Source organism: Pezoporus wallicus, unplaced genomic scaffold (genome assembly GCF_028554395.1).
Source record: "Pezoporus wallicus isolate ANWC-B61680 ecotype Strahan unplaced genomic scaffold, APGP_CSIRO_Pwel_v1 contig_4131, whole genome shotgun sequence".
Classification (NCBI taxonomy): Eukaryota; Metazoa; Chordata; class Aves; order Psittaciformes; family Psittacidae; genus Pezoporus; species Pezoporus wallicus.
Window position 1 is genome coordinate 4,013,853 of NW_026641950.1, and position 18,381 is coordinate 4,032,233.

General features: G+C 38.2%; 1 protein-coding gene across 4 annotated transcripts in view; it reads left to right on the forward strand.

Annotated features, from left to right (window-relative positions):
* SULF1 (sulfatase 1) overlaps positions 1-17,636 on the forward strand; it is a 122,840-nt gene extending 105,204 nt beyond the window's left edge. For 3 of the 4 annotated variants that reach the window (XM_057426175.1, XM_057426174.1, XM_057426176.1), the window contains 9 exons: positions 2,504-2,720; positions 5,645-5,891; positions 7,331-7,427; positions 7,513-7,607; positions 8,009-8,074; positions 8,470-8,642; positions 8,765-8,907; positions 9,018-9,141; positions 15,244-17,636. In XM_057426175.1, coding sequence (XP_057282158.1) covers positions 2,504-2,720; positions 5,645-5,891; positions 7,331-7,427; positions 7,513-7,607; positions 8,009-8,074; positions 8,470-8,642; positions 8,765-8,907; positions 9,018-9,141; positions 15,244-16,067 — 1,986 coding nt within the window. In that variant the 3' untranslated portion in view covers positions 16,068-17,636. Of the gene's footprint in view, positions 1-2,503; positions 2,721-5,644; positions 5,892-7,330; positions 7,428-7,512; positions 7,608-8,008; positions 8,075-8,469; positions 8,643-8,764; positions 8,908-9,017; positions 9,142-10,026; positions 10,061-15,243 lie in introns of all 4 variants that reach the window. The other variant, XM_057426177.1, reaches the window with a different exon arrangement.
* The last annotated feature ends 745 nt before the right edge of the window (positions 17,637-18,381 follow it).

Genomic DNA, 18,381 nt, shown 5'->3' on the forward strand with positions numbered 1-18,381 from the left:
ACTTACTGCATAATGCATGCTCAATGCCCGATTACACTGGCATGGGCAAAGATTCAGGAAAGTTTGTCTAAAAATTCCATCTTAGAACTCTGAAGCATCTTTATAATGACATCTTTTAAAGTAAAATTAAAAAAAAAAAAAAAAAGAAAAAAGAGTAACTGAATCACTGAATTGCATTTAATCCCTGTTTTAAATAGAGAACTATTATTGGCTTGTACTAAACACAGAGAGTCTTGTTTCAATGTTAGTCATAATACTGTTGAAAATGATCTAAATGGCTACTGAAGCCACTCCTGGAACCTCTTGCTATAATTAATGTTAGACAAAGAGAATACTTATTTTACTTTAAAATGGTGCTTTTGAGACTCATTAAAAATTAGTGCCATATGTTTATAAATGTAACATGTACCTAATAAACACAGGAAATATAGTGGCGCAGTCAGTTCGTACCCTGTGACAATCTTCTCTTGCTATGGTAGGAAGAGTGCACATGCTGTTGCAGAATAAAATCCTGCAAAGTGTTATAGCTCTCAGGCACCTTTACTTGTAGAAAGTCACCCTGTCACTTGTAGGTATACGTTTACACTGAAAGTCCAGGCACGAGTGTGATTTCTCAGGCAGCCATTGACTTGTGCCAGTCTATGGCCTTTTACACATGATTTACTGTTCTGGAATCAATCATGCCAATCCACAGGCAGCACTGGATCTGTCTTTTAACTCAGCCCACATGTTAGGACAGAAAGTGCTCTCACAGTACTGCTGTTCAGGACCACATCAGCTCACTACTTCGGTTATCAGGTCAGCAAATATACCTGCAGCTTATTTTTTTTCTTCCTTCCTCAGGCAGCTAGACAGCACCCCAGAAACAGTCCAGAACAGCCCTTAGTTAACGGAAGAGGCTTACTGAAATGTGTATGCGCCGATATTAGCATCCATTTCAAAGATTAAGTTGGGGACTCCATTAGGGCCAGCGTCTAGCTGTCTGCCTATTATTAATGAGGCACGAGAAAGCTATGCTATTCAGTCATGGGAACCAAAAAATGACACATTATAGGGAAAGAGCTGAAACTGCAACTAGAAATTTCCAGTTATCAGTAACATTACTGAGTTTTTTTCTGCATGCTATCTAGCCAAATTTATGTGCTTTGTATGCAGACTCTGGTCATTTGTGCTAAAGATGTGAACAAAAGTGAACAAAACTCACTGGGTAATAGTCATCTATCGTTGTACTAAAATTATAAATAAGCATAGCTATTTCTAGTTCTCTGTTTCATTATCCAGGCTACAATTGACTTAAAAATTTCACAGGCTGCTTAGCTTGTGTAGGGTGTTACGAGCGCTGTATATGGCAAGCTCTGGGCACAGGCAAAGGAGCTCTGGTCTGTCAGCACCTAGCCATGTTTTTAAAAAAAATATATTGAGCTTCTTTAAGGCAGTTCAGTACGGAAAGAAAATGAAAGTCCCAGTTGCTTTTTAATTTGAAATGTGAAGACAGTGGGATCCGCTGGAAAAATCCACCTGGAATCTTCCATCTGATTCAGTGGTGTTGATAATCAAGTCAGACAGATACTGTGCAGACAAGCTGAAAAAGCTCTGTTTCATCTCATTCTTCCACAGTTGCTCTGATATGCAGCATGTGTCCAATGCCTTTTACAGGTACTCCTTCCAGACTACAATTTTTCCTCCCAAGTCTGATACAAATCTCAAGACTTTGGTATCCAAAGGATTTTATTCAAGCTAATTTATTTGTTCACCATCCCCAAGGTTTTCACCTCACTTGCACCTGCTGGGCATAGGGAGGCTGGCTGAGGGTATCGTGCTCTCAGGCTTTTCCCTTCTCATGTGAAATATAAAGAGCCAGCAATGTTTGCAAGTGTGAGTGTCATGGTTTGCAGGGGCATGTCTTAGGGTGCAGGTCCTAATTCTGGCCACTGGAAAGGTAATAAATTACATGCTATTAGTGGTTTATGTATTTTTCTATAAATCACACCCACAATTTGTTCTTCTTTTTTCAAGGAACTCTACAATTAAACCAGTTTTTCTTCATCTGTGGAGATTTCTAATTTTCTCCTCAACCGTGTTAGAAATTCCAAGTCACAGAACAAAGAAAAAATTTGTTTTTTCAAAGAAATAAAAGAGTTGGTGAAAACAGCCCTGACAGCTGTACTCCCTGGCTCAGTAAATTAAGACTTTTTACTTGCTCCTTTCAGGGATGTGTTTAGTCTAGATACTCTTGATTTATATATCTTTTTTGGCTCAGTTGTATTTTCTTATGCAGATTTGCAGTGATTTCATTCAAGCTTATGTTTGCCCAGCATGAGAGAGATGTTGAGAAGAATGTGAGTGAATTTAGTCCTTAAAATTTAGCTTCTCTTCTCAGTTTGTTATTTAAGGGACTGCTTAATTTTTAAAGAAATTTGCCTGTCTTGTTTTATAATCCACCCGAAAGTAGCAGGGGTTTGGAAGGCTACTGGGAAATCATCTTTGTTTCTTTCTGTCACAGAAGTGGCAGTGCACAGAGGATGCTTCCGGCAAACTTCGAATTCACAAGTGTAAGGTATCTAGCGACATACTTGCCATCAGGAAAAGGACCCGCAGCATTCACTCCCGGGGATACAGCAGTAAAGACAAAGACTGCAACTGTGGAGACACTGATTACCGGAACAGCAGGACCCAAAGAAAAAATCAAAGACAGTTCTTGAGAAACCCTAATGCACAAAGTAAGTGTTAATCTGATCTCTTGGACTTTGAGGCAAAGAGCAGGGGGAAATGGCTTATTGGTACACCCTTGCTTTCACCTTTGTGTCTAATGAATACATCTGTAATTAGCAGGTTTTACGTAATTGCCTCGGTAATAACAATAATAATGGTAGTAGCAATAATAAGAATATTTGTCCTTTGGATCACAGCGAGGAATAGTGTTTAGGCTGGTGGTGGCGATGGTTGCAGTGGTGGTAGTAGTAATGATGATGGAGGTGGTGATGGCAGTAATGGCGGTGGTGGTGGTGGTAGTGATGGTGGTGGCAGTGGCGCTGGTGGTGGTGCTAATGCTGCCAGTAGTGGTGGTGGTGGTGGTAGTGATGGCTGTGGTGATAGCAGCGATGGTGGTGATGACAACCCGGTGGCACCTGCAGATGAATCGGTACCGTTACATGTCAAGATGTCCAGTGCAAGGGGTTTCTTACATCGCTAACACAGAACTCACAAGCTGCTCGGTGATACTTCAAAGACATCTTTTACATGAGACCCCGCAATGCTGCGGCTGCTTTCGCACTGAAATACTGCTCAGCCGCAACTCTCCGGCGGGGACACGAGTGAGGTAGCAGTGCCCTCTAGTGGAGCATGAGCTGAATAGAATTTACAAGCAGGATTTGTTTCTGCTATTTCTACAAAATAAGCCTATTTTTAAAAGCCATTATTTTAAATGGAACAAGTATTTTCTTCTGTCTGCCCAGTGATGAAGTTCTGCATCTACAGCAATGCAATCAGACCCGGATTTCAGACTTTGTTCGAAAGCAGGCTGTATTCTCCTGCTTTCTATGTAGAATACTAGATTGGGGAATGAAATAAAAGCTGGTCTTTAAAACAGGAAGGGACTGAAGTGGTATGAGAAACACAAAATTTAAAAGATGCTTCACAGATGTCTGTGAAATAAGAAAATAATGTCAATATAATTCCAAATATTTCCTGATTTAAAGCTTCCCCTCCTCTGGATGTGAACAGGAATCCCTGGTATTCTTTGTACATTCAACCACAATATTGTCTGCCTTGAGTTGTCTCATTGTTCAGACTAAATGCTGCCTTGATATAATTTTTTCCATTTGTTCAGTATGATCTAAGGAACCTCACAGTGCGTACAGGCAGACCTCTGCTGAAAAGTTTGCATGTCACAGACTGACAGGGTGATTGTCACCCTGTGGAATGTTACCCCAAGTGATATTTTCAAAGTACTTGTCGTGTACCTTGAAAAGAGGTCTTGGAAAGAGGTGTTCCCAGGGCACCAGCAAGGGGTGAATGAGAATTGCAACCAGGGAAAGCTACTTGAGGGGAGAAGGTAGAGAAAGGATAGAAAATAACTGAAGGAGGCATCAAAAAAAGTCCATTTGTCATACTTTTCTCCTTTACAGCATTCTTACACCTCTTCCCTCCTCCTTCTCCAAATCTACCTTAGCACTCCTCTGAATAGAGAAGGGAAAGACTCATGATGATGAGACATTGTTAAGGGAATGATGAGTTCAGGCCGCAGTTTTTAGATTATACTTATGTAAGTTGCTTATATTTTCTATTCTTTCTCTTGTTTCATAAGTACTATCATCAGAGGCTGTTGAAATGCCCCAAATTGTCCCATCTGGTCCTATGAATCTTTCTACATTATTTTATTAAAGATGTTAGATGAGAATGATGCTTTGAAATGAGGGGCTTTCTCTTTAGGAAGATGAATGTCTTGACTGGGAAGCCTTTCTTTCACCTAACAGCAGGCAACCACTGAAACAGTTTAGGACAGGGTGGTTTGAATGAAGAGTTGGGTGAGGGTCGCTATTTGCACTTCTAAAAGATTCCTGCAGGAAAGGCTCCGTGTGAGTCTCTCAGAGACACTAACATAAAAACTGCACTGAAACTGGCACTACTGGCCAAAGGCAATACTTTCTTACAGTTTCCATTTTATTCTGCTGCATGAATACTTACTCTTAGGTGACAAAGGTGTAGTCAGCATAGATGTAACAATGGAAATGCCCTACAACTGATTTTTACAAGCATTTATGTATTTCTAGGGCTCTGAGCGAGTGTGTTTGATAGACAGAGCATGATTTGGTGTGATATCAACTGTGGAGTTTATCAGCTTGATTTGCAACAAGTACATTTAGCAAAAGAAGTAAAACGTGTAAGGTCTTCCAGACTGAGCCCAGACACAGGTATTATTGTATATAACATCAAAAACCCTGAGAGTTACATGCATAGTAACTAAAAGAGCTGTAACCCTACTAAGCTCAGAGCTTTCAATGGGTAAAAGTGACCTAATAAATCCCACTGTAGCTCTATAGTGCAGCAAGTTTTTGGTGGTCTGTGACTTGTGCACATAAATATGGATGATGTGCCTTTCAAAGTATATGTGTGTATATATATATACATTGATATATGATGGATTCTTGACCTTCTAGTGCCTATATTTAAAAAGAAAAAAGTGTTATCCTTTAAAAAACTCATTTTTATTCTAAAGCAAAAGTCAAACATGTCATATGCCAATTTACAGGTGGTGAGTTTGTTTCACAGTACTGAATGGTTTCATTTTCTAAAGTGGTTTCTAATCATGTGGCCTCTGATTTTCTGAGTCTCTTTCTAGACATCTGATTTCTGAGATACTGATTGTATTTGGAGATACAGATGCTTACTGCAGCATAAGGTCAAACTAGCTTGAAACGCAAACCTTGAAGCAATCAAAATTTCGTGCTACTCATGAAAGCGTGGGCTCTGATGTGTTGAAAAATCATTAAATAAGTTTCTGTAAAGACACAAACCCACCTCACTGCCACTGCTTTTACTGCAAAACATTCATGCTGTTTGGAATATGTTTTGTGTTCATGGCATAGGTCATGTAGATATATATATATGCAACATATGGGAATGTTTCTTTCTTCTGCTTCAGAATACAAACCCCGATTTGTTCACACTCGCCAAACCCGATCCTTGTCTGTGGAATTTGAAGGCGAAATCTATGACATAAATCTGGAAGAAGAAGAACTGCAGGTGTTAAAGACCAAAAGTATCACCAAGCGTCACAATGCTGAAAATGAGGGAGAAGCAGAGGAAACTGATGGTGCTGCTGGTGACTCAATGATCGCTGATGGTGCTGATGCCATAGGTCAACCCAGCTCTGTCAGAGTGACGCACAAGTATGGTTGCTTTTCTGTGTTTTTATTTTTCTTAAAATGAAAAAAAAAAGAAAATCTATTTGTTTTCTCTCAATTTTTAATGATTTTATAGTTACAATGTTTAGGAACTTAAAAACATCATTGTAGATTTTAGATAAACCTGGGTTGTATTTGTTAGTAGGTGGAATCGTTTAACTATAGCATGTGTATTTTAAAGGGAGGCATTTCGTTTGGGTTTAATTTCTGAGGAGGAGTAGGCATCTCCAGAGGGAGATTCATCCTCCATATCGAAATATGCATCGTATGATGGATTAATCACTCTGTGAGGCTGACACTCCTGCTGTTCTTTATAAAGAAGCCTAGGCTACCAGCTTAGCAGAGAGTCCTAAATTTGACATGACTGAAATCCCACTCTAGATGAGGGAAGCTTAGATCAGTTACATCATTTTTCTTAATGCTTAGTTGTTTGCAGCCACTAACATACAATAGACCTGTTTATCCCTGAAAAGACCCACGATGATTTTAGTTTTCTGGGGAAGTTACTATTTCTCCATAAACTTTTGACTTTTACTGAATACAGTATCGCTTTCAGAATTCTTTGAGTGAAGAAAAACACATAATGGGAAAATATGCAGAGAGATAAGCACCTACATCTTCCTTTTCGGTCTTCTCAAAAATTGCAGGAAGGGTTCTGATGAAGCAGGACCCAAGAAAGGTTGTGTCTATAAAATTGGAATATTTCTACAATTAAGGAATTTCTGTTTGTCAGCATGATAAGTTTGGAACCCCAGCCTGCAGTCTGTTTGATTTGCCATCTCAGTCCATCTCCTTGGTCTTGCATGTGTGTGCTTTTCTCTTGGTAGAGCTGTTGTTTCTGAATTCTATGAATGTTTCTGAACACTTTTTAACTTGAGTGTTCTGTTGGTGTTTTTTAAGCCATTTGTTTGAACTCTTTGCTCTAACTTTGATTTTTATTAATCTTTATTGATTATATTGATCTTCAGTCCACTGACTGTACTTTTTTTCTGACTATTTTGAGTAGCTGGAAGATGTGTCACATTCATGTGGCAGGAGAAGTATATTTCTCAGAAGCTGGTGATTAAATAAGCAATGCCACATTTGGTTAACAAGAGGCTTTAACTTCTGAACAGGTTTTTATGTCAGTTTCAATTTAATTTCTAATTGGATTAAGAATCTCCAAGATGGCATTGCCATTGCATTTTTGCTTAGCAGGCACAGAGCATCTGTCATGGTTGAGGATTTTTTTTAATTATTAATTTGCAGAGAAAACAGATAGAAGCAATTATTAATATTGTTAAGTCAACAGGATAAGAGTTTATTTATTTCTTAACATAATATCACAAAGAATTGGTTAGGAATGTTGGAAGAAAAAAGAAATGGGTAGGCAACTGGGAAAGCACTGACCTTCTTTTTCCTATTTGTTAAACTCATGGCTGCAGATGTTTTATTCTTCCAAATGACACTATTCACTGTGAGAGGGAGCTGTACCAATCCGCCAGAGCCTGGAAGGACCACAAGGCTTACATTGATAAGGAGGTAAGAGGTATTTTAAAATCTGAGTGAAGTCTTTGCACTGCTACCTGTCCAAAGAATAAGTCTGACTCAGAAATATTCTCTTCAGATTGAAGCTCTCCAAGACAAAATTAAGAATTTGAGGGAAGTCAGAGGACACCTAAAAAGAAGAAAACCAGACGAATGTGATTGTAGTAAACAGAGGTAAGAGAGACGGCTTTCAACACTGGAAGCTATGCTAATTGTTAAGGCTTACACATTTTCTAAGTTTTTTGACATGGAAAAGAAAGAACATAAGCTTTATCGATATTTATAACCACTTTAGGTAGTAATTTTAGTTAGATCCCTTGAAGAGTAGAAGTTACTGTGAATTAAAAGAAATGTTAACATTTTCAGATTAAATATGGTTGCATTCTACTGACATATTTGAATCCAGCTGTAGTTTTGCTATAATTTAGAATACAATCACTCACACATTCTTTAAATGAAGTGAAAATCATTCTGTGTATTTCCTAAAGAAAATGTTATAGACAGAATGTTTCTGGTTTGGTTTTATGTTGAAAATGGCTTCATGACTTGATAATTCCTAATAATTTTCCCTATAGTTATTACAACAAAGAGAAAGGAGTAAAGGCCCAAGAGAAACTCAAGAGCCATCTTCATCCCTTCAAGTAAGCTTGTTATTAACCTCTCATCCTCTCAGCTGGCTTTTTGGTGACCAGAGAAATACATCTTGGAGAGTGTTGGGTTGGTTTTTTTTTGTGGATAGGGGAAGAGAAGAGAGGGGGGGAAATAAAAGGTTACATATAGCAAGCACTCACAATAAGCCCTCATTAGTTTTGGACAGACTTGTGAAAGTTTATGGATAATATTTATGCATTATTTCTCATGCTTACTGAAAAGAATGCCTTATCATAACAGCTGGGGTGGAAGCTGAGCTAGAAGAAGGGCATATTCTCATCAGTCCATCTTTAAAAAAGCCGGAAAGATTTAAAAACTGCTAGTGCTGTTGTTAGCCAAAGAGAGACTGTTCTCTGTCAGCATGCCCAACTTTCTCTATAAACAGAGAAGCAGCGCAGGAAGTGGATGGCAAACTGCAGCTGTTCAAAGAGAACCGGAGAAGGAAGAAGGAAAGGAAGGGGAAAAGGCGCCAGAAGAAAGGAGATGAGTGTAGCCTCCCTGGACTGACGTGTTTTACCCATGACAACAACCACTGGCAAACAGCACCATTCTGGAACTGTAAGTCTCATGTCCACGTGCGGATGTGGTATAGGTTATCCTCTGCTATGTAACATGTTTCTGCTTCATGTAATCAGAGCATTTTTCACTGAAAATTCATAATATTTTTCTTTAACTTATAGTGGGCTCTTTCTGTGCTTGCACAAGCTCGAATAACAACACTTACTGGTGTCTGCGAACAGTTAATGACACCCACAACTTTCTATTTTGTGAGTTTGCAACTGGCTTCTTGGAGTATTTTGATATGAACACTGATCCATATCAGGTAAACCCCTTTCCCTGTTACAAAATATTGCTTCACCAGACTCCTCTATGGGTTGGTGGTTTTTTTTTCTGTTAACAAGTATCTTTTATTTCCATTTCTCTATCTCTCAGCTGACAAATACAGTACACACAGTGGAAAGAGGCATTTTGAATCAACTACACATACAGCTAATGGAACTGCGAAGTTGTCAAGGTTATAAGCAGTGCAATCCAAGGCCAAAGGGACCTGAAACAGGTACAAGAAAAAAAAAAGTGTTTATTTCTATTTTATTCAGATATTTATTTTTGTCTGCTTAAATACCAACGAAATCCATGAAGTGTCACTCTCCTGAGTGTTGCTTTGAATAGTTCGGGGTGATCCACATACAACATCCTGCACAGCTGCATAACTAGGAAGCTCCTTTGCAAGTTGGCACAGGTTACTCTACAACATTTGACAGAAACATCTGCAGAAAGTTGATCATGTTATTTTAGCTTATTGATAACAAGCATATGCAGGTCTTCACAATCATAACTTTTCTCTCTTGCAGGGTTTATTTGGTTAGGTTTTGCCTCCCAGTAGCAGGTGAGGTACAAATCCTGTGTTTATCCCAATTTCTGTCTGCCTATATGAACAGCTTCAGGAAGCTCTGCGCCACTATTGAGACTTAACATTGCAAACTTCTCAACAGCAGTAGTCTCCTCCATTTTTGAGGAAAGCAGTATTTCTTTACAAGAGACTCTGAGTATGAAAATAGCTGGTGTTATACTTCATGACTCTGGAATTCACTGCACTTGAATTTGCGTAATTGAATATTGCGATTTTTTTTTTTTTACAGGACTCTTCCCTTCTACATCATTTGTGGTGTTGCATCTTTGTATCTCTTTCTTCAGCTACAAATGTTTCTCTTTTTTACAATAACTAATTTTTGGGGGGATTTATTATTTTTGAAAAACTGTGTTTTTTCAGTTCTTTTATAAAAAACTTCCAGGAAATCTTTGTTGGACTACAGCTCTGTCTTTATTTAACACAGTACATTTCTTTTTAGGAATTAGATGCTGTGCATGGAAAACTACATTGTGAATGGTTTTACAAGTTCTAAACACTAACAAAAGTTACTCTTGTATTTTCCTATATCAGGAAATAAAGATGGAGGAAGCTATGATCCACACAGGTATCCACACTTTTTTATTCTCCTCAGCAGCTTCTTTCCAAATAATTGCATGACTCCAGTTCATTTCAACTAATGTCTGTACCCTGCCATGTTGCGCACAGCATAGCTTTTGATGCATGCATTTTCTAACTACTTTACACTGAACCTGGCCATTTATTTTTTAGCCATACCATTCTGCATTTAACGTAGCTCATTGTCATAGCAAGACTTCATACAGCCCAAACTTCATGCCTGTATTTCTTAGATGTTTACCTGGGGAAAATTACACAAAAAGTATCACCTCTTTTGGGTTGCTTTCCTGCTATTGGGTTGGGATTTTTTTCTACTTTTATTTAGGAAGTCTGTACAGCTGCTTTTTAAACATAAACCAAACGTGCTTAAAAAGCTTTCTGAGGTATATGTATCCAAAAAGCCCAATGAGACCAATGAAATGAAGTAAAATATTCCAACTGGCTTTAGGATGCTGTTTTAAACAAAAGCAATGCTCAATATGAGCAGCATATGCTTAGAAACCAGCAGGAGACCGTACAATATAAGTGCAGCAGAAAGAAGAGGTACCTTTTGGCTGGGGGTGTTACTTGAGGGTGTTACTTGGGGGTGTGACCAGATCACACAAGCATGAAACAAAATTTCTTTTAAAGGTTATAGTATTTGAACTGAGGAAGGGTACCACTTGAGGGGTTTTTTATGCCTAATGCTTGAACCTGAGGAATATATGGAAGACTGCTGTTTGCAAGTATATTTATCTCTTTGGAGCTATATCGTACCTACATGTTTATTATGCAGAGCCCAGTTTCTCCTGGTGGAGGAACCAGTCAATCATAAGGCAAAAGCCTGAGGAGACTCAAAAACCTCAGGTTTTAACAGGATTGTGCTTGCTGTTCATTGAGCAATGTGAGCTCAATTGAGCAAAATTTCACCTGTGCTCATGGTGAAAAACAGTTTGTGGTGCCATATTTAGACTTGATACCTTTTCACAGTATATCAAGTTTATACATTTTCATCTCTATTCATTTTGGTGGAGTAGCTCCTGATATACACTGTTTGCCTGAGAAGTAAACTGACTCCAGGGAGTATACAAGTCTGCATAAACCTTTTTTTTCACAGGGTCTACTGAATAGAACTTTGTCATTAACTCTCAGCAGCCAGTGAACAGTTAAGATAACGTATAACAGTGTTTTATAGATCTCCAATTTAAGCAGCTAATTTTTCCTTGCAGCCAATTTTGTATTTTCTCACTTAAGTAGTTTTAGGATCTAGGAAAATGATGGTTTTGTTTGGATACATCCCAGTTGTTTGCATTGCTTGTTTCAGCGTGGTGGGGACTGGTTACTACAATGATAGAAAATAATCCCTGTAATTATGATTTTAAGTCTTTCATTAGAAGATGTCTTTGTAAGCATTCCTCATTTTAACTACGGATCTAATAGAAATGGTGTTTTTGAATTGTAGAATTTCATTAAACAGTAGAACACACGGGATTAATCCTTAAATTATATGTTGTTACAATGCTTAGCAGTGGAAACATTTTAACTTCTGATACCAAGTCAATAAATACTGTGCTACTGGGATAATTAGCAGGTGTAACAGAAGTGATACTGCTCTGTGCTGTTGCAATATACACCCAGTTTCTCAATATATACAGGTTCCTAGGTTCAGCATTTTGGTTCAAGCACCATCTTTGTAGAAATTGGTTTTCTTTTCTAAAACAAACAAAAGAAAATTAAATGGACAAACACAATTTATCAGGAATCATCAAAATGATCTCTTCTTGATGCCTGCAGAGAAACCAGTGGAATAAGAAAGAAAAAGCCCTGTGCTGCTAAGTCATTGAACTACCCTCAGGCTTCCTTCAGATCATGCGGTTTCTCCACTCAGACCTGTTCCCATTCAAAATGCTCTGCATTAGTACAGCAATAACTGTATTGCAAGTACACTGCTGGGACAAGAGGCCTGTATGGAAACAGGCAGTATAGTGCTTTTGGTTTAACACATAGGCAGACGGCTTCAGCAGGGAAGAGCTGATGTCATCCATGCCCTTTAATGGACAGATGTCTCTCCAGACATGGCTGGCAACAGGATGTGGGAATTGCACACTCCTCCCTCCTCTCCTGCTAGTCCGAGGTTTTTCAAAACCACCAAGGAAATGATTGTACCTGCTTCTCTTTAGTCTCAGTGGAGATATATCCAAATCTCCTACTAGTTTTGAGACAACACAGACATGGATGGCATCATGGGACTCCAGAGTATGATAACTGGAGAGTGAAGCTTAGCTACTGCTTGATTTTTAAAGAATCTGAGGAAGTTTTGCTGTGAACAGATAGCAACAACTTCTCTTTTTTGGGGCTAACTAAGGAATTCCAAAATACTAATCGAGGAAGCCATTGCCATGCTGTTACTCACAGGCACTCATCTTCACTTTCCTGTTTCATATCTATTTTTAATGAGATTTCTTACAGGGGAAAACCTTTTTTTTCCTCTCTCCTTCCCCCCTGTATACTTCAGTTTCAGTGGGAAACTTTTCATGATTACTGCTAAGCTGTGGAATTAAGCTGTGAGGCAACTTGCTGACCCAACCAACTTACAGTCAGGCCTAGGATCTTAAGATTTTGTTTTCCTATTTGTTTAACATGTATGAATACAAGTTACCTCTGTCCCATGTGTTTAAACAAGTTCTTCTGGTTGACATGAAGATCACGGAAACAATTTCCAGTGCCTTCCCAGCTGTGAAGACCCCTGAGAGTGCAGAAACAATGCCAGAATTAGAGTAAAAAACAGATCCAACATGAAGGACCATGTAGCTCTGACTCAGTCTTTGAGCTATTTTGTAGGAATTCAACTAACTCCTTGATGATCTTATTTCTCTGTATCACAGCCCCATTGCCCCTCTGCTGAGGCTGCTGAGAAACCCTGATCTTTGCTGCTCCCCAGACTTCCCCGTTGCCCACCCTGCCACTCCAGCTTGCTCAGCTCAACCCTCTGTCCCACTGCCTGGGACAGGCAGAAAAGGTTCTTCTGGGCCCAAAGGCATCTTTCTAACTCCTGCTTTGCCCCCCACTGCCCTGGTCCATCCCCAAACCTGTTTCTGGTCAAATGGCAGCATTCCTCTTTCAGTTTCTGCCGTCACATGCTAAACCATTTTGGCCACTGACTGTTGCTACAGCAGTTTGTATTCCTATGCAGGATCTGATCTGGCAAAGAAAAAAACTATGAAACCATAAGTACAAATAATAACAGAGCAGAATTTAAACACTGTCGCATTTGCAGTGTGGTTAATATCTTACAGGGTTTGGTGACTCAGTTCCTGAAAAATGCATCCCTTCCCATGATGTTTTCTAGGGCCCTTTATGCCTCTAAGTGCTGGAATAGTAAAACTTCTTTCTTGAAAGCTCTGCACAATTTAATTATTTTTTATTTCAGGAAACAAATTATCTATAAGTCAACTTAAAAGATGGCTCTCATGTGGCCATGCCATGATTTTGTTTCTCTTGTCTACCTCAGGAAAAGAAAGAAGGAAGATGCTCTGTCGTAGCTGTCCTACTGAATCCAAAAAGCATGCATTGCTTCCTGTAACAGGAAGATTGCCAAGTGTTTTAAAAAATTAAGATATTTAAATTTTATGTTTTAAAGTATTTACAGCTGTTGTATTAAGTGAAAAAATATCAGCTAAGAGCAGAGATTCGGGTGTTTCCAAGTAAGAACAGTGATCTCCCTTTGGTGGGAGAAAATCTTAAGTTTTTTTCTGATCGTAATGGTATTTTTCTGACTTTCCATATGATGGACTAATAATTGAGAAATTCTTTCTACCGTGAAATCCCAAGCCAATAAGGAAGCAAAGAATATAAGCTGTAATAGGAAACATTATATCTTCTGTTTTACTTGAATAATGAGAAAGAGCAAGTTAGAATACAAACAAATTAATAGAGACGCCCCTGTAGAAATGAAGAACTCAATATAGATAAATGCTTGTGCTCAGTTCAGTCTGTTTGACTATAGGCACTTCAGCTTCCAAGGTAATTGCTATCAACCTAGCTGCCTATACAATTTCCAGAAAGAATGCAAGTCATTTCAGTGGACTGATTAATTAGTACTGCCTACAACATCTTTTGTAAGGACAAGCTGGCCACTTCCCCTGACAGGCTTTTGCATTACCTGATTAGTTTTTCCTTGTAGGCCACTTTGTTGATAAAATCTTCGGACTGAACACAGTCTGCACAGTGATTTAAATGAAATAGTGGTATTCAGTGTTACTTGTCAAGATAAAATGGGCTTCACACTACAGCTGATAAGCTGAGCCACTGTAGTCACTCTAGTGACTTCAAAAATCTTTTGGAAAAGAATTTCCTTCATGTCTCTGCTTTTTCTGGCTGTGATCACTATCAAATGCAGATACTTATAGGCTTATATCTGTGCCCTTCAGTCAGACTTATTATTTGATAAAGCTGTTAGATGTTTTCTTTGAAAGCTTTTTAAAAAAAAAAACGCAGCCAACCAAGCAAACAAAACCTGTATATTTTAACACTATTTTACAGAGTTGTGCAGTGCTAAAAATTAATTCACACCACATTTTTACAGCTTTTATTTCTCCTAATTGCTCAATGTAAATTAAATGAATGTTTACAAAGTAAATAAAAGCCTGCCTCCAGCTATCATTTATTAAATAAAATGTGGCTGGTTGTTTTGTAGACATATGTTTCAAGCTACCCAGAAACCAGATTCCTGTGGGTATTGTTGAAGTTCACGTTACTAGTGGCTTTCAGAATTAGTTCCATTTTTCATACGTAACCCTAATTCAGTTATTGCACGTTTTGGTGGAGTATTTAGGAAAGGTGAATGGACTATTCACGTATTGAAGCAACTTTCCTGCCTTGAAATATCAGAGCACTTGTCTCTGAACATCATCGCAAAGGTCCATTAGACCAGGTTTTGTTCTTTTTTACTCAGTCCAAAGATGCAGCAGAAAACAGGGAGTCTCTTGCTGTGCGTTTAGCAGGAGCTGCAAACACACCTGAGGCCAGAACCATTAATCTGATGGCAGAAGACATGGAGCATCCTATATTTTGAGCTAGTTACAGTATGAATAGTGGTACTTTTGAGAAAATTGGAGTAGAAAAACATGTGGAAGTTTCCCTTGCACTTTTAAGCTGGTGTTCACCATTAGGCTTTATTCCTTCTTTCAACAGAGGACAATTATGGGATGGATGGGAAGGCTAACCTGCCCAGTTTCACTGGCGACATCTACTGGCAAGGACTGGAAGACTTGTACAGTGTGAATGAAAGTGTGTATGGACACAGATACAACTATAGACTTAGTCTTGCTGACTGGACTAATTACTTGAAGGATGTAGATAGAATGTTTGCACTGCTGAACAGTTACTACCAGCAAAATAAAACAGACAGGGCTAACACTGCTCGAACCAATGAGGATGGGGATGAATCATCCACTCCATCTACCTCGGTGGAAATGACTTCTGCTGAAGAATCGAGCGGCCTGCCTGCAGAAGAGTTGCAGCTTATTGTGCCAACAGACTTTGCAGCCTTCACTTTGAGCACGGTGGATATAAGTCAGGAGAGGAAACTTGAATTAAACAATGATATTCCTGAGAAAAGTCGTTTGAATGACGCACACTGGAGAAGTAATCATCAAGCTGAAAAATGGATGGAGGATAAACAATCAGACCGTTTTGACATGGATTTCAGTGGAAATGGTTTAATAGAGTTGGAGTCCCGGCATAGCTTCATTCTACAACCCATCGGCATTCCTCAAAAAGACGCTCATCAGGACAGTGATGCTGTGGAGGAGATATTTGAAGATCAAATATATCTCCCCATAAGGTCCGATGAACCCCTCATTCATCAGGCTGTAAATGCATCCATTAGGGATTCATCTGTCGGTACCCAGAAAATGAGAACTTCCTTAAAAAAAACAGAACAGAGTCTTGCAGGGGAAACTTCACAAACCCTAAATGTAGAAGGCAGTGCCTCAGCTCCACTCTCCTTGGATTAGATCAAGTTGTAAACCATTAAATAAGTTCTCCCTTTTCTTACTAGCAAACTAATAAAGGTAATCATGACAACTGACATTCCAGGTTTATTGTAGATACATTTTGCAGCTAAATTGAGCCCACTTCAGTATTTGTCTGCGTGCATTTATTTTTATTCAACACAGTCACAGTAATTCTCCCCACTGGGAAGCAAGATTTCCAGTATTTATTAAAAGAAACAGTGTTAATGTTCAAAGGCAATAGCGCATTCTCCAAAAGCTAAAAGTTACTTCTATGAAGAGGATGTTCAAGCTACTTTATTTCCAAATGATCCCACCATGAATGAGTGTTTCAGTCCATGCAATCTCTCTGCATAATGTCTTTTTCCTAAGTTATTTTAACCACTGGAAATTCCTAATGTCATGCTTTTAAGTAAAATGCACTTTTAAAATCTGTATGCCATACCATTTATGAATCTAATACCTTATGTGTTAGTTTGCTCATTCTTTCATGTCATTGGGAAACCAATAAATAGGTTGACAAGAAGAAGGTAAACATCATGGATTGAAGAAAAAGATGCTTTGAATATTATTTTAGCAAAAGTATTGCATGTTTTTGTTACTTTAATTAAATTTACTCTCAGAAAGGTATGGCTAATGATTGTTTAACTGTAGAAGGATTTGTTTAAATTGGATTGTTTCCCTATATGTTGATATTGTCAGTATTAAAAATCTGTGAGGTTTTTTGACTTTTTTCTTCTGATACTGGTAAAAAGGTTTACATCGATACATATATGATTTCGTCACCACATTTGATTTTTATTATCCGGAACAATATCTTGAAAGCATTATTATAATTTTTGAGGCTTAAATTCTTTTTCTTTTCAACAGGTATTAAAGGGAATGATAAAATCATGTTAGATTTACATTACTTTAGATAAAAAAAGGCACATGAGAAAAGAAAATAGTAGTTTAGATAATTTTTGTTGTTGTATTCTAAATTTTTCTTCAACTTTACCAAACATTAAATTTTATAAAGTATAATACAAAAATGACTGAAAATCTGTATTACTCAGAACTTAGTATCTTCCCTTGCTTCTTCATGAGTTTCTAAATAATTAGCACAACAACAACAAAAGAGAATTACCTCAAACAGATGTAATTCCATAGTGTCAAATTCATGGGCGTATTTCCTATCTGTTACATGTTATTTAGTGTAGTGAGTCTTTTTTGGCTGTTGCAAGCACCCCAGATTAAACTTCAGTTCATCACATTGTATTTTAAGTTGAAACTTTTTAAAAAGGAGATTCTTTTAGTAGGATTTTAATAATTTTAAGAAACAGTCTTTTTGATGGACTCTGTAAATATGTTAAAATTACTAGATCTTTGTCTGATGTATGTGTCACAGGCAGATTGATAGAAAACGTATTTATGGTCATGAATGATGCTATTTGTACATAGATTTTAAGTTACTAGGATACAGACTGTGTTTTTAAATCTTGTATAATATTTCTGTGATACTTTTATAGTACAATTCTGGCTTCGGGAAAGTCTAGAAGCAATATTTCTTGAAATAAAAAGTGTTTTACTTTACCTGCTTCGGAGCAGTCCAGGTGATCCAGTTTTCCTCCTAATTGAGATTTATTTTAAAAATATGTTGCGTTTCAGTTTTAAGAATCCATCCACATTTAAAGCAATAGGTAACGAAATAACACACTACATTCTGTTACTTATAAATTATTCCTGAGGATGTGAATAATGCATACTTTTTGTGTAAGACATGCTGTGATTTTTTTTTTTAATCCCCAGTTCACCGAGTCCTTTCTTCCTTGAAGTCAATGCACTGACCTGCACAAACTGCAGTTCCCAGAAGTAAAGTTACCCTGTGCCACCTTTCCCTTGTCCCTGCAGTGCTCTCCCTGTGACAGCAAAGCACAGCAGACCAGACTCACGGGGTTTAACAAGGGTGGACCACAGATCTCTAGTCAGGAGGAGTGTCTCCTTGTGCAAGAGTCATAACAAAAGGGAACTTGGGTTTCAAGGTAAACTGTCTCTTACTTGCACTCTGTATTTGCTCCATGGCCTATGAATAAGATTAGCTTAATAGCTAAAATCAGCCTCTGAAGGTATGCTTCGTGAACTCTTCTTTCTTCTACCCAGTGCCTGGACACTGGTGCTGCTGCAGACATGAAGTTACAGGTGATGTTTGTGGGAATCAGGAAAGCGGATCAACTTAAGTATTCAAAAACAGTTGTTGCAATGCCAGATAGATCCCTGAGAGATGTCTACCTCTGGAAAGCACACTGGCAAACACAGAATGCATTTCAAAGCAGTATGT